General features: G+C 41.1%; 2 protein-coding genes across 3 annotated transcripts in view; one reads left to right on the top strand and one right to left on the bottom strand.

Annotated features, from left to right (window-relative positions):
• Positions 1 to 2,216: 2,216 nt before the first annotated feature.
• On the bottom strand, positions 2,217 to 27,578 carry PUS7L (pseudouridine synthase 7 like). Of its 2 annotated transcripts, XM_067564174.1 has the most exons (10): positions 27,461 to 27,578; positions 26,755 to 26,834; positions 18,888 to 19,805; positions 17,869 to 18,028; positions 13,978 to 14,173; positions 11,876 to 11,974; positions 10,005 to 10,086; positions 7,743 to 8,023; positions 6,660 to 6,713; positions 2,217 to 5,780 (listed from the first exon to the last, which is right to left on the bottom strand). In XM_067564174.1, exons 3-10 carry the CDS (start codon positions 19,774 to 19,776, stop codon positions 5,451 to 5,453), a joined length of 2,091 nt encoding a protein of 696 aa, XP_067420275.1. In that variant the 5' UTR covers positions 19,777 to 19,805; positions 26,755 to 26,834; positions 27,461 to 27,578; the 3' UTR covers positions 2,217 to 5,450. The 2 variants fall into 2 exon arrangements, with proteins under 2 accessions (XP_067420275.1, XP_067420276.1); XM_067564175.1 differs by lacking the exons at positions 26,755 to 26,834; positions 27,461 to 27,578 and having other exon boundaries at positions 18,888 to 18,995; positions 19,429 to 19,528.
• IRAK4 (interleukin 1 receptor associated kinase 4) overlaps positions 27,513 to 27,654 on the top strand; it is a 30,340-nt gene continuing 30,198 nt past the window's right edge. The window contains exon 1 of the mRNA XM_067564176.1: positions 27,513 to 27,647. The gene's annotated coding sequence lies outside the window, so the exon portion shown is untranslated. The remainder of the gene's footprint in view (positions 27,648 to 27,654) is intronic.

The following is a 27,654-nucleotide window of genomic DNA, read 5'->3' as shown; positions in this document are numbered from 1 at the left end:
TCTGGCAATCATGGATGACATGGTTGATGTGGCTGAGTCCACCGCATCCAGGGCAGCCTGCAACGAGGTCCTTGCCACTGCCTTCCCCCCTTCCACAACTGCTCCAAAATCCAATCTGGAGTTGGCTGGAAGCAGCTCTTGGAACCTAGTCATGGTCTCCTGTGAATTAAAATTGTATCAGCTCAATATTGCCTGTTGATTTGTGATGCAAAGCTGAAGCCCCCCAGTGGAGTACACCTTCCTACCAAAGAGGTCCAGCTTCTTCAAGTCATTGGACATGGCCATTGGGCCTTGCAGCCCCTTCCTCTCTATCTCATTTACCATCGCTACCACCTGTGACCCTGGCTGTGAGTGGGTGAAGAGGAACTCATGCCCTTTGGAGGGTGCAAAGTACTTTTTTTCTATCCCATTAGCTGTGCGGGGGATAGAGACTGGTGTCTGCCACAACGTTTTGGTGGTATTTTGAATAGTTTTAATGAGGGACAGTGCCACCCTTGAGGGGCCCTCTGGTGCTAAGATGTCCACTATAGGGTCCACTGACTCCTTCACTTCTTCCACATGGAGTCCTAGCTACTGGACCACTCTTCGCAATAGATTCTGGTGAGCTCTGTTGTCCACTAGCAGTGGCATGATCGAAATCACTGCCACCGCCCCATCGGGGGAGGATGATTATGGCCATGGATGGAACTGGGCTTTCCTGACCCTCCAGGTCACAGGTTTTGCTCAGTGTCAGGTTGACACGCTCAGTGCTGTGGTCAGCCCTGGTACTGGACCCCACACCCTACTCTGTGCCTGCCTTGGCACTGATCTTGACATGTGTCTCAGTGCTGGAAAGTGTCAAGTGTTCCTTGTGCGGCTGGGTATCCCACCTATCACAGGCAATTGAATGGGAACATCTAGAGTAAGACCCCTGGGCCTAGTGGCATGCCCACAGGGTCCATGGACATTGACTATGGGCACTGGCCAAGGTCCCATGAGGGGGGCTTGCCCCATCTTCTCCTTGTAGCAGGGCCACTCTGACTGGTGCAGACTACGCTTTGAGATGTACGACTGAATCCAATGACACCGAGCGGAGACCACAGTGGTGCCAAGTCAGATGGAGAGCGGTGCTGAGGGGAAGATGACTGGTGCTGCATCATGGCAGGTTTGTCTCTAGATGGCACCACACTTTACTGCAGTACCAGAGGTCTTAATTCTGGCACTCTCTCCATTTTGGTGGGGGACTGCTGTGCCATCACAGCTATCATGTCGCTGACCGCCTCAAAAGTGTCAGGAGTGGAAGGGAGGTCCAACTCTTCCACCTGACTCTCCCTTATAGGTGAGTCAGACTTGACAGAACCCTCTGCGGGTCCAAAGTCAACAGTGCCACATCCAGTAGGGTAGGTGCTGGGTACCCTGGCATGGGGCACACGCTGTTAGTGCTGTCTTTCCTTGCTGCCTTCACTGTGGGTGAATGCCCATTATCACTCTTTTTTAGTCTCTTGTGAGGCACCAGAGAGTGGGAACGGTGCCAGGGAATGCTGGTGCTGGGATTCTCTCAGTGCTAAGTCATTTCTTATGCTGTAGACTCTCTAATAGAGGTCGGCGCACTCCCACCCTGTCTGAGTGGCCTGGGGCCAGTTGAGGATGGAGAGCTGCCTCCATGAGGAAGTGTTTAAGTCTAACATTCCTCTCCTTCTTGGTCCTAGGACAGAAGTCCCTGTAAATTCTATAGCAATCAGTCTGGTGGGATTCACCCAGGAACTTGAGGCAAGATTCATGGGGGTCGCCTTTTGGTACAAGTTTATGGCAGTTCCCAAAGGGTTTGAATCTTTGGGACTGAGGCATGGCCCCATTCCTGTGCTGGAGGAAACATAGTGGGGGAACCCCCCAAAGAAACTTAAGTTATTTAGCTAACTAATAATAACTAAGCCTACTCTATTTACAGGAACCACTGTAAAAGACCACTGGAGAAAACACTTGCCGAAGCAAAAGACGATAGAAGCTCCAATGACTGTCAGAGGCGGTAAGAAGAAACCAAAGAAGCAGTGGGTCAGTAGGGCCCTATTTATGGTGCCATGGAGGCACAACTCCAGGGGGAACCTGCACTGATCTGACAGGTACCACTAGGGGAAAAACCTTCCGACGACTGTGCAGGTGCACACCTACTTGGAATCGACATGAGCAAGCACTCGAAGAACTGTGGATTTTGAGGGTTGTTTTTTTAAATTGCTAGAATTTTATTAAATACAGATAAATGTAAGTGAAATAACTCATTCCTAAGATTTGACTAAATATACCCATTTTCTGGACAGATGCCATAACTACTATGAAAATTAAAACATGATTAAAACATGCTACAAGAATTGAATTCTGTTTTTGCACAGCATTAGTGGCGAGGCCTGTCTTCAGAAGCTGGAAACAAAAGTCTGGATCTGATTCTGCCTTCCTGGAACTCCTCAAGCTCCCTTTGACTTCTAAGTGCTTTGCAACTATAGCTTTGATTTGAAAACGACGTAAAAAAAGTTCAAATCATCCTTTGATTTGGACTATTGTGCTTCTGTTGCTGGTTTCTGTGGGAGTTCTAAGCACAAGAAATGTAGGACTGGGCTTATTAGTTGAATACAAGAGGCCAGATCTTCAGCTGCAATAAACTGAAGTCAGTATGGAAGTCCACAGAGCTATGCAGGTTTATAGCAACTGAGGATCTGACTCAAAAATCACATATCTGCCTGGCTTCTGAAGGACAGAAATACACATCATATAAAAAAGCATTTGGTGATGTCAATGTAACATAAATCAATTTCACTCTGAAAGTTCTGCACATTCTGATTAACATTAATAAGATATTTGTCCAATTTGGGCAATGAAATTAACTAGTACACCAAGAAAATTTGAATTTTCCTCATTAAAAATGCACATTTATCATCAATGACCAGAAAAATGAACATGCCACTAAGATTAAAACCTCTTTTGTTAGAAAAAAATTCAGAGCTCTGACTTCACTAGTATTAGCAAAATGCCTACAAGGCTTATCAAGGAAGAGTGAGTACCAATAGAAGTACAAAGCATCAAGTCGAGAGGTAATCAGCTCTTTGATCTTTCCTTCTTAAAAATCAAATCTGTGCACAGTGATTATCTTTTTATTGTACTGCTACAGCTCTTGTGCTTACACAGAATGATGCTTTAAGAGTTCAATACTACATCCCCTCCCTCAGGCAAAACTCTCATTAAAGTCAGTAGTTTTTACATAAGTAAGAGTTGGAGCATTGAACCCGAAGGCTATATGGAAGAATTATTTGTTTGCATATTTTTTTTTTTACATTGAAATATTTTTGACTTTTTTTTTTTTTTTTAATATAAAACTATGCAGGCAGAAGATCATTGTATATACAAACAATTTAATGATTGCCTTGACTTTTCCAAATAGAACACTTCTATTATAGGTATTATATTCATGGACATTAGCAAATTAGCTCTTTCTGCTCAGAGTTGCTGAAAGAATGATTTGTTTAGAAGATTAGCCCTTTCAATCCTCAGAAAGTAGTACTAACAAATGAGCCTAAAATTACTATAGATTAACTCCATTAACACCATTTTCTGAACATTTTTACAATCTTTTAATCTGACCTTTTATGTGTCCCTTCAAATCAAGCATCGGCTATTAACATACACAACAAGTTTGCACATTTACATTTCATTTGTTGTGTTGATGCCAGTAAAAACTGATGACCCTCAAAAGTATTTTGAGCCCAGCAGTAAAAGCAACAGTCTGTTCTTAATAGAAATTCTTTAACTCTAATCATTCCCTCTGATAAGCAATATAATTCAGCTAATCTAGTGAAGGCTGAAGTAGATATACTGTAGAAAAATATGTTTAGGATTAATTTCTCAAGTGATTTGTTGAATCTTTACTTGAGTTGTTTTCACTTAGGTTCTAGCTTAATATGATGATATGCATTAAAAGAGATACATTGCAATAGTCATAATAGTTTATTTAGCATACAACAACACAAGCTCTTATGCCAGTAATATCTCATTTCCCACCTGAAACTTCAGTGTCAAATCCTGCAATACTTACTTATGCCTTACAAAGGCAAAATTTCACTGAAGACAATTGGGACCTGATCCTTCATTCTAGATGACCATTTTTACACCTCCATTGAAATCCCTGGAATTACAACTCTGTCAGATGAGTATAAAGAAGTGATGAATTAACCCTGGGATATCCGCCTTGCTAAGGACTGGGCAAGGATTACAGAACTAGGGTCACAGATAGAAGCAAATCAATGTCTTGTTTATCAGAAGGTGAGAAAACTGAAGCAGTTGTAATTTACGTATCCTTTCTTTCAAAAATGGCCAAAGTAGTTCTTTTCCACTGGTTATTTTTAAGTCACAGTGCCATCTACAGTGCACTGTACAGTGCACATGCAACTCAAAACTTGTGACAGTTTTGCTTCTTAGTGTATTAATCAATTTTCTGCCCTTCCATGCCAAAATAATCTTTTCACAAACTTCTTTCACAGAAGAATTTTATAAAATAAATAGCTTTTAACAGTGATAACTGCAAGGTTCCAGTGACAATGACTGCAAGATTTCCACACAACCTTAAGCTTGTTGCTGGACAAACTTGCTCACTGCACAAGTACACTGCCTGAAATCAGGATATAAAAAAATTAACACTCCTCTGTAAGTGTATTAACGGCATACTTGCTCCTGAGTCTTGAAGTATCCATTCACATAGATTTTTATTTTGTGCCTGTGTTTTCCTTGAATTCCTCAGGACGGGAATGACTGATAGACAAATGTGCTATGAGCTTGAAGAGGTGTCTTGCAATCAGCAGGATGACTCAGTACTATTACTCAAGACACATCTCCTTTCAGTTCTGGGTTCACGTACATAGCAAAAACAAATGCAGCTGAATGGGCCCTCTTATTCAGCAAGGTTTCAACAGGTCTGAATTTTCACTATGGTACGGCAGCTTTCCTAATAGACAGATATTACTAGAGTGTAAACTTGTTGGGGCAGAAGCTGTCACAATGTGTGTTGTACAGCACCAACTATATAACCAGCCCTTAAGATGCTAATAGTAAAGACAAGGAGGAAATGTCCATTCACCACATTCCCCCTTTTTCAGAATTTAGCTTTGGTTACTTGGTGTAAAGCATGTGCAAATATCACTGGTTAAAAGCCAGGCCTGCAGCTCTTGGCTCCTGTAAGTCCAATCTTGTAAGTATGACATTATATATAGTTTAGTACTGTTTGGCTCCAATGTAGCCAGGACTATAAATTTAGTTTTAAAAACAAAGTACTAAAACCCAAAGTTATTCATTAATTCTCTCTGAACTTCCTGCCTTTCAATTTTACACTGTACATGGTGAACAAAATTCCTTACCCTATTTTACGAGCAACATATGTAAAATAACTCCATTTATTATATTATTCCTGTAACTTTTTTACCATGAACATTTTAAAGGTCACATTTCATTATTTCCGTAAGACAAACAGTTGCATAACATGAATGATCGAGGTCAAATGACAAAAGAAGAGACGCTTTTGATTCATTTAGGTGACTGTCTTCTTCAGTTTTGATTCCCTTTTCATTGTCTTCCAAGAAATGATATGACAGATTGTGAATATATTTCAAAATGTGTCTATAGCATCCAGGTGTGTTCAGCTGTAATGCAGACACCCTGAACTTGCATGTCTGCAGCCCATCCTTGGCAAGCCTTTCATGGTACCACTGCCCAACTTCATTACAGGGATACTTGATACTGTGTCCAACCATTGGAAGAACAACCTTAAGGAAAAAGAGAAAATATATGTGAGCCACAAATGTGTTTAAAATAAAACCACAACTTTCCCCTTTAAAATAATTTAATTCCTTTATGCTTTAGGGCCTGATTCTGCAAAGAAGCCACCTTGCTTCCATACCATACAAGCCTAAACAAGACTATGGAAGACCGTTATCTGGGGCTTAAACTGAAAGGCACAGAAGCCAGTCAAAATGCCAGTACTCTAATAGACTACAAACACACTAAAGCAGTGGTTCTTAACCTTTCCAAACTACTGTACCCCTGAAGCCTGAGTCCCACCCCCACGGGGCTGAGGCATGTAACTTAGTTTCATGGCGCCCCTGTGGCTCCAGGCAATTGCCTTTCTTGCCACCCCCAATACCAGCTCTGCACTTGCGACCCCTCTAAAACCCCAGGTTAAGAAACACTGCACTAAAGTGATTGTTTCCTGCATTGTTCTGAGTGGTATAGAAATAAAGAATATGTTAGTTTTCTTTGTAAGTCTCCAAATCCTCATATCTTCAGTCTTTTCATACCCTGACCTTCAAATATTCTTGAATGCTTCCTCTAGCGCTGGGAGATAAAAATAAAATTATGTTTTCAAGGAAACTAGAATTAATAGTTTTCTAACACTCAACTGACAGTAACAACATAAAAAAGCATATCCAACAAGATAACATTGCTCTTATGTTCAATACACAAGTGAAGACTTTCATCTCTGAATTTTATGAGAGTCCAGATTAATTTCTATGTCCATTTTCCATAAGGGTGCTCTATGAAAAGAAATAAAACTGCATCTGTAAGTTAATCAGATCTATTTTTAAAACAAAAACTTATCTTAATTAACTCAAACTCCTGAAACATGATTTTTCAAACAAACTTACTTGGTGTATTGCATATATGTTAGCTGACTCTTCTGGAGCTGTTACTACGTGAACCTGGTATAAAATATTTAAAAAAATACTTATTGCTTGACAAACAGTAGAAAAAATATATAATGAACCAACCGTATATTTGTATTATTCTAAGCCGCTCTTAAAATCAAGAATTCTAAGGCTGTCTGACCACTCCAAGGAGAAATTGTGTTTCACTCAATAAAAAATAAGAAGTGTTTGACACAAAGTAATCATTTCATTAGTACAAGGTCTTGCAGTAAACATTTACTAATGCTAAATACTGCTGATGTATGAACCTTCCATTATAGTTCTACATGCTTGTGAATCTCAAGTTCATGGTGCCAATGTAATTTCATGCTAGAAGACTGGTTCTTCTGCTAAATGTGAATATTATTCCATTAAATGTCATTGCTTAATATTAAATCTGATACCTCAGCTTTCCATTGGATTGGATCTATTCAGTTTATTAAACTCACTCTTTTTTATAACATTTTGGCAAAATCACAATGAGAATAGGAAGCTTCTATTTTAGAGCTCTGACGGTTATTTACAGTGCTCTGGTTCACAGAAATATCTACAAGAAATTCACTCTTCAACTAAACAATTTGGGTGACAGTCTGGTTATGTACATGCCATTATGTACATCATTAAAATAGTACAAAAATTCCAACTGACACTAATGCATAGGGGGAAAACGGCTGCCTTTTAGGTCCTCCATGACCAGATCCACAGAAGGCTGCAACAGAAAATAGCCAAGAAGCGTAATGCATGTGTAACCATTCAGGGCAAGTCCAGGTCCCTACAAACACCTACTCTTGCCATGAATACCCTGAACAGTCAGGATGGAAAAGAACTTTTATAGTGTATACAGCATCTATCCCTATTTGTGGGGAGCTGAGAGCGTGCTAAGCCACTCTTTCCATATTAGCCAAAGGTAAGATGTATCTGAATGAAGTAGTAAAAGTAGCATAAATGAGTTAGAATGTTTATCTAAACATAAAAAGCAGAACTCTTATACCTTAAGCTACTTAATCTAACTTTTACAAGAAATATTTGTAAACTCTTACTCACTCTATCACTCAGAGGAGAATTTTCATCACCATGTTCTTCAGAGAGGACCAGATCACCCTCCACTACTTTTGAACCATAGATCATAAACCTAAAAGATGCAGCTTCATTCCAAATTTTACTGCAGTATGCATGAACATAGAATATACGCATGGAATGAGGAATGCTGAGCCATCCTCGTATACAACCCTCATGGTTTACACCATAGCGATTCAAGGCACGAAGCAGCATTCTCTCTCTTACTTTAAATTCGGGCAACATTGCTAGGGTTCCCTTTGCATCATCTGAAATAAACAGAAATAAACATTGGAATAATCATTTGCTTTTCAATCTTAGTCTGTTGGAAAATAATAAACTTAAAATAAAAGGATAAATTAAATCAGGTAAGGAAAAGGATGTCAGACTCATATGTTTACACGTTTTTTTTTTAAATTATTCCCTGCCTTCAACTTCTCATGTCAGATAAATTTCATCTTATATGCCTTGTAACCTACGCTAGTTAATTCCATTTTCTGTAAATTATACTAAATACAAATTAAACTGGCTTTAATATGTTCATCATTTCATTCCAAAGAGTTTCTACTTCCTTAGAAATAAAAGCATATCATCACATCATTGTTAGGAGGGGGTTCTTACAACACATATGTAACATGTGAAAGAGAAATGCATTCCTATAAAAAACCATGAGGTATTCAAACTTAGGCCTACATTGTTAGAAGATGGAGGCACCCACAATCCACACCAGTATTAGCACTTGCATAACTAAGTACTCTGATTTGTCAAAGCAACATAAGCACTAAGTCATTTGAGGGCACAAATTTTGTAGAAAAAAATATGCTTGTTTTATTTTGTAGGTACAAATTGCACTTGCCAAAAGGGAGTCTGAGCCTCAACTTGGATAAGAATGTACCCCTTTGGGTTCATATTTCCTTCTTTCCTTTATAATTTTATCCAGATTTTCTCTTTGGTGAGAAGTCACTTGTGTAGCCTTTTATTTCTTGCTTTGGGAAAAGATAAGCAGCTGTTTTCAGAGGCCATGTCAATATCTTTTCATGCATCATACAAAAAGCTATAGTACAGAAGGACTCCAAGGATCTCTGCTGTGAAATAAAGAATATTTGTAACTCCCAAAGCCACATACCCTAGCTGTTCTGGCAATAGACAGCAATAACTGGACTTAGAGACATGGGAGATTCGGGGTCAAGAGTGACTTCAAGATTTCTGACTCTGGGAGAAAAGTTAAGGTCTGAAGAATGACAGCAGAAAGAGACATGTGACAAACAGAGTGTTTTACTTGGAAGACAGATATTAATCTTTGAAAACATGTGTCAGTGAAGAATGGAACTCAAGACAGGAGGTAGGCCAGTTAAAGAGACAGTGGACAGAGATGCAGAGTTGAAAGTCAACTACACAGACGTAATGGCCAAAATTGTAAACAAAGCCTGCAATTTTCAAAGCACTTAAAAGAGAGTTTGGCACACAACTCTCATTCATTTTAAATTGCCCAATGGCTCCCAACTTTTGTACACTTCTTTAAAATTCCCAGGCAAAGAGAATATGATCATTCAAAAGAAGAGAAGTGGAGGGCAAAAGAAAAACACAACCTTTAGGAACTTCTCATATCTTTTCCACCATGCAATTATAAAGCCTCCACCAGAAATGAAGATTCTTCACTGCCCTCTGCTTGGGAGATGGTAGCATTTTACACTCACTTTCAAGGGGTCAATGATTACACAAGGTGCAAGGCAGAGGAGAATCAAACTCAGAACATTTTGAGGCGCAAAATTCCAATGCTCTTAAGAAGCATGGAGTGATTTATAGCATTATGGAGTTTACATAAAAGAAAACATCAGCCACTGGAAAAAGCAGAAATAGTATGAAAAAATATTACTATTAAGAATCATTTTAAGTGACAATAGAATTATTAGAAACTCATATTAAATTTAAACCAATTGCTAAAATTCACTGTCTTTACTTGTTGAAAATGTAAAGTAAATAAATTATCTAAAAATGGCTTCAATGCAAAATGTATAGGGCCAAATCCTGGAGTCTTTGCTTGGCTCTTCCTCAATTCTTATTAAGGCAAACTCCCAGAGCCTGATTTTTCTACCACTTCCACCAGTATAATTCCATTGATTTCTATGGAATTATTACTGATTTACACCAGAAGAAGTGAAGAAATTCAGGCAGTAAACAGCAAAACCCTCAGCTCCCAAAAACACATGTTCTAAATAACTGCAAAAACATTTTAAATGTGGAATTTACCACTTTGAAGAAAATATCTCTTTGCCTGGTTTACAGGATCATCTGTATCTTCTGGTGTGAAAAATAACTTCACAGCTTTAACCTTTAAAAAACAACATGCATTAGGTTCCTGTGTTTTCATGCAACTACATGTTTGATGAAAAAGACAACAGTATGTCAGTTCTGTGGTAGGATACTATATAGCATCTCAAAACTTTGACCATTTCTTAAGCACGATGGCTCAAATTCCCTCCTCCCATAAACGAAAATCCCAAAATATCACGAGTGTGAAGTCAGAGTGCCTACTGTATTCTCCCCTTGGAAAAAAGGAGGGGGTTGCTGTCAAATAGAAGGGCAGGGAACAGCCTTTAAAACTTGAAAAGGAGAAGTTAATGATGCAGGGAGTATTACTTTTTCTATAAGTTTCCAGATGGAAATCTTCCAGATTTCAAGCTGAGCACGTTGCTTAAAGCAACAGCACCCTGGTTCTACCTTGCTCCCCTCAAACAAAGCTTGCAGAGGCCTAACAGTGCAATGTTCACCTAGCGGGGCTTACACACCCTCACACAGAGAGAGGACAATCATATGCCTAAGCTGCATCTAGACAAGGTTAGATGATACGGTGAGAGAAATACCCGAGATTGGTCTGTACTACAGCTTCCATTGTTTCACTACCAGGGGAGCTATGTATTATGCTAGTGTATATAAAGCCCTAGTTGCTGTTCACCTCACCTGTCAGTTTCAGGCATTAGCATCTATTCTCCTGCTTACTTGTCCCCCTCTGCACCAGGCAGTGCAGCAGAGCATATGCTTCAGCATTTTTTGTAAAAAGTTTCTCTAAATGTATATATTTTAATCAAATAATTTTACAATCAGAATGTTATCAGAATTAAGATTGGCAGTTGTTAAATATCTTATCTGCAGCAATCATAAATTGGTAATGTTAATTTCTACCTTGCCTGAATTCAAATTTTTGCATAGACTAAGTTATTTTGGTGTACAGCACCTATGGGATCTAAGGGCTTGATTCTCTTTGCACACAGGTGTAACTATATTGACTTTTATTAAATTTCTAAGATTTATATCAGAGTAAATGAAGAGGAGAATCAGACCTTATATATCTAGTTCAACAACAGCATCTCAAACCATGGACTTCATTCGTAACTGACTCGCACCTCATATGATTATTTACCTGTGCAAACTACCACACAAGTTACATGACAGAGGAGCATCAGAACCTACATCTCATGAAATATTATTTGAGAAATTAATTCAACTTGGCTTGGAAAGAACAACTTATGTGTAAAGAAGACTAGTTGAAAGATGGTAACGAAGGGATAAAGCAGATACAGCTACTGTGATCTTAGAGAGCTTAGGTTTTAGATCTAGTCCTACTTAATATTCTTGCAAAATGTTAAGAAAAAAATTGCTCCCAGTGTACTCAGCCCAACAGTCTGAATATTCACAAGTTAAAAAGACTGTCATCTTGAATAAACTGTGGAAAAAGGGGGTTTTGATTTAAATTGTTCTTAGCCCAGTATTGAAAGCAGACATCTTTATGTAAAGTTACATTATTTATGACAATTGGAGTGTGACAGCCCCACAAAAACACTGAAAGCCACTTTCCACTCTATTTAAAATAAATAACATTTAAACTTCATTTTAAAATTAAACATTTTGTTTAAATGTTAAACCGTTCATGATTGTGAGAACATTGTTAAATCACGGTGGGAGCTGCTTTTGCAGTCTCCCCCAGCAGCACTCACACTGCTAATGTCACACATGAGATCACTGTTCAGTAGGACGGTAACCTCCAATGTTTGACTCAGACACGCCAATTGTAGCCAGGGAAAAAAGTACACCAGTCATTTGGATTATAAAATGAACAATACCATTTCTTCATTCAGCAAAGCCAGTCCAATTTGATCTGTCTGAATATTCTGTCCATGCCCAAATCGCTGAGGCCCATAGTAGTTTACAAAACCTTTTGTCTCCAATCAGAAAGAAATCAACTGGTTAAAACATGAAAATATGAAATATTCATTAAAACAGTAAGGCCCACATTTTTAAAGGTATTCACTGTTGTTCTGCTTGATGTAGGGAGGACTAAGTAACTTAGACAGCCATGTCCCATTAACTTTCTATAAGGCACAGATAAGGCTTCTATAAGGCACAGATCCTTAAAGGATTCCAATAGGAATTAAGCACTGAAATTCCATTGAGGATCTGCGCCTTACGCCTTGCAATGGTAAACAGAGCAATGCCTGAATATCTTTAAAAATCTGGGCCTAATATGGCAAATGTAAATTTTGTTTCAGAACATTATTACAATCAGAACATACAGTAAAATGATAAACTTGACACTTATCAGTATACAGCTCTTTGTAAATGTTAATGAAATAAGCTTAATTACACCCCTTTGAATATCCCCATTTTACAGATGAGAAAACTGATCCATAAAACAGAGCCATAAAGGCCCTGCTTTTCAGAAGTGTTAAGCATCATGGCTCCAGATGAGATCACTGGGTGCTGCAGGTTACTCAACAAGTTTGAAAATCAGATTTAACCAAAGACACACAGGGTGTAGCTAGGAATAGAAGCCAGATCTCCTGAGTCCCCCTCCTCTGTTTTAACTATGAGACCATCCCTCCTCTCATGCAAACTGAATAAACAAGCATAAAAACAACACAAATCAGACTTTCTCCATATATATATATGAATAATCACTTTACGATGAACCCTACTAAAGATCATGTCACAGTAGTTGAGTATTTTCCATGAGCCAACTCCAGAAATATTTACTCAGGCAAAGTTCCCACTGAAGTCAACAGGAGTTTTGCCTGAGTGAGAACAGTGTAAAAAACTAAGCAATAGCCTCATCAAAACAAACATACAATTAATAAATAATAATGGATGCTGGGTATTTTTAAACACTCGTCTTATTTCACAGGAGGACTCCATCCGTGAAGCTATCACTCTAGTAAAGCCCAACAGTCATTGCATTACTGATGAATGGAGAGCAGAATTTCCTAACGTTTTTTCTGGCCACTACCTGAGTGAGTAAAACTGAGCCAGTGCGGTCATGGTCCCGTGACCCAATGACGGTTTAATTTTCTGGAAATTAATACATATACGTAGAGCAGGATGAATGTGAAACAATTTAAGGACATTTACCTCTCAAAAATACATAAGAGAAGCTTTCAATAATTTTCTACAGTGTAATTACTCTTTTGAGACAGGGTGTTTCTGTTTGCTCTTTAATTACTGGCTTAATCATTGTGGGGGAGGGAAGGCATTTTGACCTTTATTTAGAAAGAATGAGGGATGGAAAAAGAAATGGATATAAAATAAATCATTTCTAAGTAAGATGTTAGGTTTCCCCTATTCCTAACCGTCTACTTTCCCCAGCAACTTAGAGCTCTTGGTCAATGGCAGGAAAGCATCTATAAAGGGCTCCATCAAATTTTCATCACTTTTTTCCTTCTACTGCTGGTATTTGTATAGTTATTTATCCCATCCCATACCCATGAAAAGTCGCTGCATTTTTGCTACTGCAGCCAAAGTCTATAATTGGTTGGCAGGTATTACTCTACCTTTTCTTCCTGTCAGAAGTCAAGAGCATCACCTTTCTGAAGATACAATTTATCTCTATCAAGGCCAGCCGTAGGCCTCAGCAGATCTGGTTCATATATATCTGTCACATTCCCCATCGTTATCCTGTAATACTCTGGGACCAGAAAGCTGTGGCACAGAATTAACTCATTAACTGTCCTCCATTTTTGGAAAGTTGCTATGTTCCTGGTTTGTTGAGCCACACAGATTAGCCATCAAAGGGCACACAGCGTCAAAAACAAGTGAGAAGTTGCCAGAGCTGAGTAGAGATTACAGGGAAGAGGTAGCATGAGAACCATCTTGTTCTAAAAAAGCAGCATGATTTCTAGATGAGGCAAAAATATTTTCTTGTTGAAAATTAAATCATGGCATCTCTTTTTACCTTAACACTCTCAATTGCTTCACATATTCTCTCTTTCAGATCCGCAGAAGAGTCATTGCTCTGACGTTTTAGATTTCTCACAATTATATCAAAGTGGTTTCCTTTCAGCTGACCGAGTCTAAGGTGCTGGCACACTGAATGGATGTTATACACTTTCATTCCTCTTTTTTCAATTTTGCTTCCAATTTCTTTCAACCTACACAAATGATAAATTGGGATTTTTGTGAAGACCCGTTCGTAAGACATTCCAGCTGGAAAAAAGTTTCCTTGACAAATACTTTGTTTGCCTCAGCATTAATTACATGCAAAACTATGGTTCAAAAATACTTGTCATTCAAAGGTTTTCCCTTTATCTTACTTGAAATAAGTCAGTCGTGCTTACTGACTGAGCATTTAAAAGAGTTTATGATCTAGAAATTAACCTCTTATCAAATGACGCTAAGAAGTTAATACAATTTGTTTAACGGAACAGTCTATCAATGAAAAATTATCAGGGGGATTTAATGCTATATAGGGGGTTTCAAATTTTTCATAACATGAACTATGTTTTAATAAAGAGATTGTCTGATGAACTACCTCCCTCCAATTCATCACCACATGGACCATCTTCCCTCCCATTCGTGACTGAATGCCATCTTTGTGGTGACTACTGCAGTTCCTTTCATAGGAAAAGTAATTTAAAGAAACCCTACTATTACTAAAATTTAGTAGTATTTATAGTTTCTTTCATGCACTCTGGTAGCCGGAAACAAGGAGAAGGAGCCAGCATCACGTAACCAAACAGAACTCTGCAGACCCTCAGTAAGTGCTCCCTGGTGGCCAAGAGACAAGTCTGAGAACTACTACTCTTATATACTGGAAAAAGATACAACAGACGAAAAAATTCATAACGTGTTGCAGACAGACAATCTTTCCTTATACATTCTAAATTTATAATCTTATTGTACTTCTCATTTTGGAAATATGGAGGTAAGAAAGAAACAAATAGCCAAAATTAGGACAAAAGTAAATTCTAAATAATGCGCAAACAACACTATTAAATAAGGTTTTCCTTTGTTTGGTTTTGCCACACTCTCCAGGTAAATGATATGAGTAAGAAAAAGGAGTATATTCAGTTCTGTTAGCTCTATAGTAAAAGTATGCAGGATCAAGCCCTTAATAATCTACCTCCCGCCTCCTTCTTTTTGCGGTCAATTTTGTTGTGGTCTTAGTCCTGAGCCACAAAGAAATTGGCTTTGCAATATGGGAAGGTGGCATACAGGTTATTAAGGGTCTGATTCTGATACTAACTGCAGTATTTATCAGTAGTAAAATTCTGTTCCTACTGGTCTTAAAAACTAAATAAATAATACATTAGCAAAATTTTCCATTGATATTTAAATCTATAAGCAAATATGCATAAACAGTACCAGCTTGCCATGTCTGGAAAATCTACATTTACCAATATACTAAACTAGATTATAAAAATGTTCCTTAAAATTAAAGCTCAATCCTGCAGCTCTTATACACACAAAACTTCTCTCGACTTGAATGAGTGTTACATGTGTGTAAGAACTGAAAGATTAAGAAGCTATATAAAAGGCCAAATATTTGAACTGTCAGTTGTGTTTCCAATTACAAGCATGTGCATGTACACCCAAGGATAGAATCAACACTCTGAGTTTGCTTTTATAAGATTGACCAGAAGAGTAATTGTGTTTTATAGACTGCTATAGTATGGCCTTTATTCTTGGTGAAAAACCGATTTTTAGCGATCAGAACAATGAGAATGAGAATTAAAAATTCAATACAGTCAACATTGAGAATGTTTCTAAGATATTCAAGTTACTCCATTGTGATGAAGGTCCAATAAAGGGTATAAACACAAATCAACCAAATGTATTTTTAAAATATTTCTGAAGTATCAAATTAATACTTTGAATACAAGGATGATCATTTTCAATTGAGTTGCAATTAAAAATTAGCTTATTAATGATGACTTAGATGACAATCCTGCATAAACTTATTACCAAGTGCAATGTTTACTGCTGAAGTCCCACCAGTGCTACTTGTGATAGTAAGCAGCATGTTTGGAAGCAATTATTTGCAGGATCAAACTAAGACCACAAAAAAGGGATGTACTTGTCGTACCTAAAGGAAAAAAGACCATGCATTTCTAAATCCTTGGTGTTCCTGGTATTTATTCAGCAACCCAGCTCCTGAAGTTTAAGTTTGCTACAAAGTTCCAAGATAGATGTATTATTAAAGTGATATTTTAATTTCAGATTTCTGTTATTAGGGAAGGTCAATCTATACAAAAGACCAATCTTTTTTCTCTCTTTTAAAGTTAAAATATTTCCTTCTTTAAAAAAAGAAAAACAAGGTTCTTCTTTGGTTTCCTCTTTCTTACTTGTGACACGGAGAAGATTCTGTTCCACCTTATGACACCACAGAAGAATCTAAATGCAGTAGCCACAACACTGCAAATAGCAAAAACCCATTGCAGTGGGTTCTGCTCACCAAAGGACAAAAAGGGCTAGAAAGGAAAACCTGTCATCCTCCTCAACAGACTATCTTACCTCATCATGTTAAACTCAGGCCTGGAGATGAAGGGTGTCTGTTAGAGTCAGAATCATGGTTCCCCTCTTATGAGCTCTCTCCTATTCCCTGGCTGTCCTATTCCCTAGCAAAACTTGCCTGATATATCTTGATGGATGTGCTAAATCTCACAAGTTAGAGCTCTGCTCACTCCCTATAATATATCAAGATCATTTGACTCTCTGCTGAGCATGGTGAAGAGGAGCCACTACCTAACTTGCCCCCTTTAGCAGGGTCACAGACAACATGTTTTATCTGGGGTAGAAAGGGGCTAGAATTAATAATAAAACAGCTATTGAATATTGCTTTAATAAGTAGTTTTGTACCACAATTAAATTTGTTCACTTTTACTAATGTGAGATAAATGATCTTCTGTTCCAAACTCAGTATCTCCTTTATTTATTAATGCAATCCTCAAATTTCTGGGGCTAAAGCCTTCTGTTGTCTATGCCCACACTCATGGAAAAGAACCTGCTGTTTCAGAGACACAACTTAATACTGGAGAGAACCCTTATAGGGAAAAACTATCACTATCTCGTGGGGCATCTACCCACATGCCTTCCCCACTCCTGATCCAAGAAGTGCCGGAGTGTCATTCACAGTCTCTGAGAAGAAAGGGCTGCACAACACGGTTGGTCACCTCTTCAGGTGACATGCACCTTCTACTCTTCATTCCTTGAGGCTACAAGGGGTGGCACATCAGTGACTATGGCTCTTTTCTCCATGCTGGGTTATAGTTGCGGTTCCTTTTCTTCACTTCACATAGAGAGATATTAAGAGTTAGGGACAGAGGGGTTAATGGTATTGCAAGTTGCACCCTCTCCATCAAGATATTTACATCAGGCAAGTGCTGTGCTGCCCTGAAAGACAATGCCGGGAAGTAGAGGAGAGAGCAACTTGACCTGGTTCTCATGCGCTGAGCGATGGGATGTCCCCTAAGGAAGACACCCTCCTTTCCCCCAGTGCAACTTCTTTTGATAACACAAGAAGTAGATTTTGCCATTCAGTGTCTCCCAGATGCTGCACCCTGATTAATTCACTAGAGCATTAGAAAGGACAGGGACAGTATTCTGCAACAAGCAAGAATAAGAAAATATATACATATTTTTTTCTTAAAGTCCAAGGCTAATCCAGTGTCAAACCTGACATTCCCTAATAATAAAGCATTAATTCACAAAATAACTGCTCTAAGTAGGCTTTAACATAGGAGGAAATGGCCCAGTATAATAAGACTGGTACCAAAAGGTGCTTTCACATTTATTAACCTACTCCAATGATGAAACTGCTGTATGTGGAGAACCAAGTATTTACTACCTCTCAGGAGTCACTTTTTTCACAACCATAGCTTGGTAGGTGATGGCCTTTTTGTCTTTGATGCCTGTGTAACTGAAGTCTGAAGGAAGCACACCAAGTTCAGAAGACAAATAGCTAATTGCCTCTAGTGTTTCCAGATTTTCTTTTCGAAGGATAAAACCTGCAACAAACACCTCAAAATTATTAGAAATCCAACATTCCAAATTATATAGGGAACTCTGCCATCACTAATGCACTGGCAGCGATTCTTTAAAATTAGAACAGGATGGGATTTGGTAAGAACACAGAATCAATTGTTCTCAAAACTAAATTATAGGAAAAGGAAAAAAATGTTTTTGTATTGAAAGAGAAAGATATAGATGACAATTGATGCTCAAACTACAGCTCCCAAAAACCACAGCTGGCCACAAAAGCAACAGCATTTTCAGTGCTCATAAGGTGTATATCTCTTCATCTTCATATAGAAACGATCAAACAAAGCAATTAAAATAAAGAGACATACTTAACATTTCTAAGATGGCTTACGAATTTAATATTGGCTCTACAAACCACTCTTCTAACAGCAACATCATTCTGCGTATCAAAAACTAACTTTTAAAAAATGAAATTAGAAATCAAATCTGGCCTTATTATAAAAATGAGAGAAATAACCTTTCCAATTAATAGTGGAGCTTTAATATCTAAAAGCTTAGGAACACCTATCTGAAAACCCAGAATTCTTCAGTTATTTTAAAATGAGAAAACTATAATGCAGGCAATGTATCCAAGGAAAGAGGTTGCATTAAAGGTATTTCAACCATTTCCACTATACTATTTATTTAATTCACTGCTATAACTCGATTCATCTCTCACACCAATTTTATGCTTATTTAACTCCACTGACCTCAGTAGAATTACTTCTGATTTATGCCAGAATAAACAAGAGGAGAATCAGGTTCTCTATGCTCCTTTTAAAAAAACAATTATTATACGACAATTAAATTAACCAAGGAAACGATAAAACATTATTAATTACTTACCTGTATAAAGATCTTGTTTTTCCTGGCAATCAGCAGCCGATCTTTTCCTGGACCAACTCTTCTCCCGAAACCGTACCATTATTGCTATATTTTGCTGACCACCAATGTCTGTCACGGAAAAAGCCTTTGTTTCTACAAGTTTTCCAAACTTTTGACTGATAAAATGGTGGACTGCCTTTCTGTGCTCCTTATTCCCATCAGGCTTAAAAGAAAATTTAGAGTTTTCCAGTTTTGCATCTAAAAATTTAAAAAAATCAAGTGCTTCCTCCTCAGACACCAGTTGAGAGAGCTGTTTGTAATCAGTGTTTGCTTTGACAATAATTTCGTTATTCTTTGTAACAGTCATTAAGAAAGGAAATTTCTGTCTAACAGCGCTGTGTAAATTGGCTCGATTCCTCTTGTCAAGGACTGGCCCTAGGGAGAACTCGGCGGGATGAGCGGCTGGTTCATGTTCTGAGTCCCACCCATCTTTTACGTCACAAGCAAACTGTCTCAGCAGTTCATTCACAGACTCATCCAACAAGGAGTACAACGTACCCACCTCATGGCGTCCACCTTCAGGTGCAGTTCCAGCCACGTGCTCTATCCTGCCTTTGGCCGGTGACACACCCTCCTCTGCAGCATGACTGGGGCTGTCAAACGGGCCTAGCATCCGGCAACGCTCGTCTTCTCCAAGCAGCTCCAGAGGCTCTGGCCTATGGGGGCTCTGCGGGCAGCGGCTGTTTGGGGTCGCAGGCGCGTCGCCGAGTGCATGAAGAGTCCTGGCCACGCTCTCGCTAAGCAGCCGCCCAAGCATGTCGATTTCTGTCACGATGAAGTCACTGGCAGAGGTTTTTATGCTACCCTGGAAACCAATGTGATCACTCCGGGTGCTCAGCACACCAGACATGGCACCGGCCCCGCCCTGAGGCCGCACACCTGTGAAAGAGACCGCACCAGTCACTACATGGTGGCCAGGGAATCTGCAATTTTCCCAGGAGTTATCGCAGCTCACCCGCTACTAGCAGGACGTGCTGAAACAGAACATTAAACACAAGGGATACTGCTCGCCGCCCCATGGGATCAGGAGCCAGTGAACCTGGCCCCACCCCCTGCCCTGTACATGTAGAGTGGCAGCAGCCAACGAACCTGTCCCCACCCCCTTCTCTGTGCATATGGGGGGCAGCAATCAGTGATGGGCCACACCCCTTGCCCTGTGCGGGCATATTTGCACCACCTACCATTTGTGGGGAGGTTTTTCTCATATTTCTACCTCCGCTGCTTTACGCCCTGTGCAGCTGCCCTGCAACTCTGCTACTTACCTCTTTTGTGATATTAGGCAGATCGTACATTTGCGTGCCTCAGTGTTCCCTTATACAAGAGGGAAAATGATACTTACAGAGCGATGGTGGGAGGTATAATTCACTGGTGAAGTGAAAGACATTATAAGTGCAAACCACTAGTTCATCTCTCCAGAATGTGTACATTGAAAAGAAGGCAAGCTTCCCCCGTAAACCGCAGATCACGAGTTAGGAACCCTTACAGAAAACAATATTGCACTGCTCTGCAATAGTGATTTATAAGGCTGGAGTTTACAATGGAGTCCCTACAGCATTTGGGACCAGTGCTGTAGTATCTATTTTACAAAGATTTCAAATATGCTTCTCTGGATCTTAACCCTCCCCACCACTAAAATCCATGCCCGGCTGTGGCTTCTAGAGAGAGAATCCTGCCTGCTAACACATGTCCCAGTGAATGGGATCCACCACTGTTAGCTGGACTCCAGTGGGGCCACTCTTACTCTGTCAGTAATCTGCCTGTCCCACCCTAGCCCACAGGAGCTGTGTTAAACTGCTCCCTTCTGGGAGGCATTCCTATACTCGTGTCCAGCAGGCATAAAAATCTCTTCCATCGGGCAAAATCAGATCAATGTTTGCTTCCAGCAAAGAAAGTGCAAGTTTTATGGTAAAATCAATTTCCCTGTCTCCTGATTAACAGCAACAAACAAAGACCCACAGGCCGGGGAGGAGAACAAAATTACATTGACTCTGAGTTTTTAAATGTGGTCTTAATGACTAGGTTCAATTAGCCAGCATCACCTTTTCATCCCGAGGAACTGAAATGAAACGTGATTCTCTACATCAGGCTATGGCTAGTCCAGCTCTCAGCGCATAAACAATCTTTTTAACATATGTGTCAGATAAAGTAGGTATCTTTCTCTTTCACAGGCTCTGTTATTTTCCTCACTGTATTGTCAGAAATACATATTTAACATCCCCACCCCCATATCTAAGCCACCTGTGTTTAACCTGCAATTCAAGAGGACGACGAGATCTGGGGCTGAAAGGAAAACAAAAAGACATGGCTTTGGATGGTTTTGTTTTTCCCATGAAATTATAAAGCCATGTCCCAAAGCAAATGAACAGTGTTTAAGTGTCAGAAGAGCAAGACATGATTCTCCATCAGCAAAGGCGCAGGGCTGTGTGATAGGAAGTGCACGTGGAAACACTGACACCCTAATAATTAATACTGGACATTTCCCATGGCAGAATTGTCCAGTAATGGTACAAGGCACAGCAAGAGCACTGATAGAGTCTACTGCACTGGGCACAATCAGAGCTGCCTCCCAGTCCCAAATACTGCAGCAAGTCACTCTGCCTCATTAGTTTCTCCATCTATAAAACTTACATAACGATGCTACTCTCTTTTTGTAAAGTACTTTGGGTGGAATCCATGAAGGGACTTAGGTGGATAACGAGGCCTTCAACAAACCATCTCATACTCCTGCAGAGTGACTGTTGCAGATAAGGCGGGGCAAAAAAACCCCTTGGGATGACATGTTTGATGAGATAATGAATGCCTCCACAGCTGCTGACACAGAGCTAAGAGCATGAAGGATTTCATTATCTGACAGGCTGAACATGGACACGGACAACAGACAGGCAGCACAGGAGTATGAGTGTTCAACGTAAGACAAGATGCTGTGTATAATGCGGGATCAGTCAGACATGTTGAGGAATCTGGTTGAGCTTCTGGAAGCTCAGTGGCAGGAGAGACTCCCTCTGCAGCCCCTGCAAAACTCTGAGCTAACACATTCTTTCCTAGCCTCCACCCCAAGCGGTTTAGGAGGAGGTTGATCAGTGTGCAGTATATGCTGCACTCCTTGCCAGTTGAGGGGAGCAGAAAGAGGTGACGGCCCCTTTAAGGAGTGGGCATGTGCGAGTCTTTCATGTGTGCACAGCCAAAATGGGCTCTATGTCCTTCCTCAGGCCTCACACAATGCATGCGGAACGTTCAATTATCTTCCTTTCCTTCCTCTGAGAAGGATCATCCATAAAAAAAGTACTGCTTTACAACTCATTGCTGTTTATTCGATAACAAGGGAATAAAGGGAAGGGAAAGGTGGGGTGGGGAGACTGGATCAGTAGGGGAAGGGAACTGGATCAGTGGGGGATCAGTGGGGGATGGGTAGAGGATGCTGTTGGAGGCTCAGTACAATTTGAGTTGCTTGACTACTGTCCTACAGGACTAGCATAGCTTCAGTTGCTTGCTTAGCTATTTTGAGCCCTATAGCATGACATCTTCCAGTTGGCAAAAATAAATATAAACAACTAAGTAACCTTGTAAATATCTCAGTTTCTGCATACCATGGCACATATCAAGACACAATACAAATACTGTATGCTTGCAGCTACACATAAATAGCAGTAATAGAAACAAGTTATCCTTGAATGTCTGGGGGTACAGTTTCATTGCCAAGGGGCATACTTTTACATCGCCCCCCTTATCACCAAATGTTGTTTTAATAACCCCAATTATTATAATAAAAATAAAATATAATTAAAAATAAAAACCCAATATAAACAAACATATATAATAATAAATAAAAAATAATTAAATAAAAACTATTTATAAAAAAATATTTTAAAAAAATCACTATTTAAACAAAAAAGCACGCTCCATCAACACTTAACTCCACGGGAGGTGCTGCCGGTCAGACCACAGGTTCCACTGACTCCCTGTTGGGGCCCCTGAAGAAAGCCGTTCCTATATACAGCCTTCTAAATAACTGCTTAGCCCTCCAAGCTTAGTAAGTATAATATATTGTAGTTAGTTTTAAGCTTTATATTTAACTAATATAGTTATAAAAAACCTTGCACATTAAACCTTATTAATCTGTAAATTGGGCATACTGTGTCTCACTAGTATCCACACGAATCACAAAACATCCAATAGCAACAGATGTGAAACAAAAGCACAACACAGATAAGTGAAGCACATTACTGTTGTGTCTCGTTGCAGAAGCAGTTTTTCCAATGCTCCCTAAGATGTAGCGCTCCATGATTGGCTCTCAGCGTTGCAGTCACATCCGGCTCCTTAAAATTTGCAGCAGCCTATCTGCCTCCACAACCCAACCCAAAGGGAATTTCTCCCTCTTTGTCTCTCAGACATTATGGAGCACACAGCAGGCAGAGATAACTATTGAGATGTTTTTTTCACTGAGGTCTAACCTACTGAACAGACTTCTCCAGCGCCCCTTTAAACGTCCAAATGCACATTCCACCACCATTCTGCACTTGCTGAGCCTATTATTAAAACGTTCCTTCTCGCTGTCCAGGTGCCCAGTGTATGGCTTCATCAGCCAGGGGAAAAAGGGGTAGACAGGATCCTCCATGATCAGTATTGGCATTTCAACATCTCAAATATTTTTTTTGGTCAGGGAAGAAAGTGCCCACCTGCATCTTTTTTAACAGACCTGAGTTCCCAAAGATTTGAGCATCGTTCACCTTTCCAGACCACTCCACACTGATGTCAGTGAAGTGTCCCATGTGATCCACCAGGGCCTGCAACATCATTGAGAAGCATCCCTTTTGATTTATGTACTCTGTGGCAAGGTAGCGCGGGGCTAAGATAGGGATGTGCATGCAATCTATGCCTCCCCCACCCCCCAAGTTTGGGAACCCTCTTGCGGAAAAGCCTTTCACTATGTCCTCCATGTTTCCCAAAGTCACTACTTTTTCAGCAGAAGTCTATTTATGGCCCGGCACACTTATATCACAGCTGCTCCCACGGGGGATTTCCCAACTCCAAATTGATTCCCAATTGAGTGGTAGCAGTCTGGCATTGCTAGCTTCCACAGAGCGATGGCCACTCTCTTCTTCACTGTCACAGCAGGTCTCAAGCAAGTATTCCTGGGTTTCAGGGCTGGGGACAGCTCTCTGCAAAGTTCAAAGAAAGTGGCCTTTCACATTCAAAAGTTCTCAGCCACTGCTCATCATCCCAAGACTCCATAATGATGCAATCCCACCAGTCACTGCTTGTTTCCCGGGACCAGAAGTGGTGCTCCACTGACTGCAGATGGTGCACAACAGCCTGCAGCAAATGAGAATTGTTTCATTCTATGGCTTGTAGCAAGGCAGCCTCTGTAACAACACAATTTTCAGTGCTGCGGCTCCTGTCTTGCCCCTGCTAATACCGCAGAACAAGTCATGAGGTGTCTGTGATGCTCACAATAATAGCGCAGAGCTGAGTGGGCTCCATTCCTCTCAGGCAATGGCGTACGCATGGCAGAGAGTGAAGGGTTTGAAAAAATGGCACAAAAAGGTGATCGTCTGTTTGTTTGGACTGGGACATGACGGGGGAAGAGTATGTTGCATCATGGGAGGAAGACAACTTTCCCAAATGCCCCTGCAGGTAGTCGCACTGTGGGATAGCTACCCACAATGCACGACTTTGATTGTCGACATAGAGCACGGATGGTGGGGACACAATCCCATGATGCAATGAGCGTGGTGTGATCATACTCCTCTGAATTCTGCAGCTCAGTGGGTGAAAGTCACTTTAAACTAAATCATCTTCACTCCAGAGTGTAGACGTGACGCTGGCTGGATTAGGGGGGCCCTTGAGGTGTATTCAGGAGCTCTGATTACTCCCTTCTACACCAATCTCACGTTGGGGGTGTTATGCTGGCTGGACTGGGGGGAGGGGGGCATTCATTATGTTGTTTAACATTAATATGTCAAAATCATAGTAATTCATGCGAGATATGCCATGTCAGGTACTGTTAGAAAGGCTATAATGTGCTAAGTAAGACGACAATGTTTATGTTCATGTGTTATATGTGTAATGAGAGTTATGGATACGTTTGATATATCTGTATTTCAAATTGCGGTGTCTGGGTCACATCCCAGACAGGATGGCTGCAGTGACAGCCTGGTTAATGGCCCAGTAAGAGATTCACAGGAATAAGGGGTCAGGGGCAGAAGCCAGGGATACCTGATGAGTCACCATGATTTACTCATGTGACTCTGGACTCCATTTTGTTCCTGTAAAATTCCACAAGCAGCATGGCAAAAGCAAAAGGACATAAAAGGCAGCTGCGCCACATCCATTTTGTCTTCAGTCACCAGTCTTTAGTCTGTCCTTCGGCCACCTATCTACCTCTGGATCAACTCATCTACGACAGAAGCTGTGAAACAAAGGACTGAGACCCACCCAGGTTCTGGATGTATACCAGAGGAACTATACAAGCCTGCTAACTCCACAATTCTCCTAGAAACCTGATATATATGGACTTTCAAATCATTTGTATGTATCGGATTGCTTTAATCCTTTAACATTTCTCTCATAGTTTGTTTCTTTATTTTATAATAAACCTTTAGTTTTAGTTACTAAAGGATTGACTGGCAGCTTGGTATTTTGGGCAAGATCTAAACTTACATTGATCTGGTACTGTGGCTGATCCTTTGGGGTCAGGAGAAACCTTTTTGGTAAAGAGCAGAGAGTTTTAAATAACTGGTCTCTTTACCGGACCTAGTGGCTGATTGGGAGCCGGAGACTGAAATGCACTAAAGGGGGCTGTGTGTATTTGTATATTGGCTTCTTGATAACCAGTGTGGGGAATCAGAAGCAGTTTGTGGCTGGTAGGAAAGTCTGACTTCAGTGTCACCCACCAGTGTTGGGAGAATCTGCTCTCCTTTTGCAGCCTGCCTGGATCTTGGCATTTTCAGGTGGCTACCCTAGGCACGGACGGGTCACAGACATATCTTCAGAGATAAGCACCTACAGCCAAGCAGCACTGAGGCAACATTTCAGTTTAGCAATCCCGAAACAGGCACTCACCATCTGGAATTGGACAGTTTAGGCATCTACTTTGTGGATCCTACCCTATGGGAGATAAATTCACCCAACAGCTAGTGTTTTCATAAGCTGTAATGTGATGCTGCAGAACTATTTAATATTCCTCTTTATGTCCACAGTGAGATATCCTCAGGGAAGCAGTAGAAGCCCTATTACTTGGAACATTTAAAATTCATCTGGACCAAACAGCAATAAATGCATAGGTGGGCACAATCCTATGTTAGCAGGGAAAAGAACTAGATAGTCTAACTAGTCTTTTTAATCTCCAGAGTCTGTGATTTACAAACATGGACTAATGAATCTACCAGTGTCCAGTGTGAGTGGAGGGGGGACTGGGGTCTGAGGGACATCGCCTAGTGACTTGTTTATTACGATGCATGGGGGCTGCAGGAGTAGATAGTGTGGTTGAACAGACGGGCCATTGGAGTGGTGAGCTCAGTTCCTGGCTCTGCCACTGACCCACCATGTAATCTTGGGCTTAAATGCTCTGTGCCTCAGTTTCCTCTTCTGTAATTACACTCATGCATGTTTGTAAAGGGCTTGGAGTGCTTCCAGTGAAAGGTGTGATATAAGTGCTGAGTATTTACGGGCAGATTAAAAAAAAGACAGGACTGCTGCTCCACAGAGCTTACAAAATCAGTCTAAGTGAGAAGCATAGTAAAGAGTCCAATGGGGGTGGCCTAGGGAGGAGGAGGAGGAGGACAGCAAAAGGATGACACAGAGAACAAGCCATGCTTGTTGCACTTACTTCTTCCTGATTACATCTGTTGCACTAGATTTCCGTTCACCCAGGTGTGGCTAATGGGTTAATCCACAGCAGCCCTACACCTGACCAAAGAAAGAGCCTGTTAATCGTGGTGTCCAGCGGCAGCACTTCCCCCTAATGTCTGAGACAAATAAACAGCCCTGCACAGAGCAAAATTTTACATAATTTCCCAACCAAGCCATCGATACCTGCATTCTCTCAAGGGAGGTTAAATGCAGCAAGTATCAGTCCACTCCCACCAGTGCCCTGCCTTCCCCCATCTGCATCCCTCCTGCTCCCCTAACCGCTACCCTCCCCCGCCTGCACCCTCGCCCCCCTTTCCCCCGCCTGCACCCCTGCCCTCCCCCGTCTGCTCCCCGCCTTTTCCTCTAACCCCTGCCCTCCCCACCTGCCCTGGGTCTGCCTCGTGGACCCGGCCCGCAGGCAGTAGGTTGGTGCAGCTGACGGTAGAGCACAGCGGCCCTTCTCCAATTCCCACCAGCCCGGGCACTCGGAGCCCGGTCGCTGCGGTCCTAGCGCCGCGGCCAGACACCGGCCTGAGCCCTGAGCACCCGGGGCTACGGCCGGACGCCGCTGGGCCCGATCCTGCGCCGCCCCCCTGTCTACGCCCTGGGCGGCTGCCCCGCTCGCCCCGCCCTAGCGCTAGGGGTGCGGCCCGCCCAGACCAATTCGCTTCCTTCCTCCTCACCCGGCCTCAGCGAGTTCCCGTCCGCGGCCGCAGGCCCGCTCCAGCCCCAGGCACGGGGCTACAGGCCGCCTTCTCCGCGCTCGCGGGAAATCCCGGGGCGGCCTGGCGCTGCTGCGCTGCTCTGAGTCGGCTCGGCTCGGCTCGGCAAGGACGCGCGCGTCTCTGCGCGCCCCGGGCCTAAAGCCAGGTACGGG

The sequence above is a fragment of the Emydura macquarii genome, unplaced genomic scaffold, assembly GCF_026122565.2.
Source record: "Emydura macquarii macquarii isolate MOO-44397 ecotype Brisbane River unplaced genomic scaffold, CSIRO-AGI_Emac_v2 contig_2636, whole genome shotgun sequence".
In the NCBI taxonomy this organism is placed as follows: Eukaryota; Metazoa; Chordata; order Testudines; family Chelidae; genus Emydura; species Emydura macquarii.
This window is presented reverse-complemented; position numbering and strand designations above follow the sequence as displayed.

Bases quoted from the DNA above. Each gene is read 5' to 3' on its own strand.
- PUS7L (XM_067564174.1), bottom strand. From the start codon at position 19,776: ATGTCTGGTGTGCTGAGCACCCGGAGTGATCACATTGGTTTCCAGGGT. The intron at 18,029-18,887 runs GTAAGTAATTAA...TGTTTGTTGCAG, and splicing joins AAAACAAGATCTTTATACAG to GTTTTATCCTTCGAAAAGAA. The intron at 14,174-17,868 runs GTAGTAAATACT...TCATTTGTGTAG, and splicing joins AAAAAAGTGACTCCTGAGAG to GTTGAAAGAAATTGGAAGCA.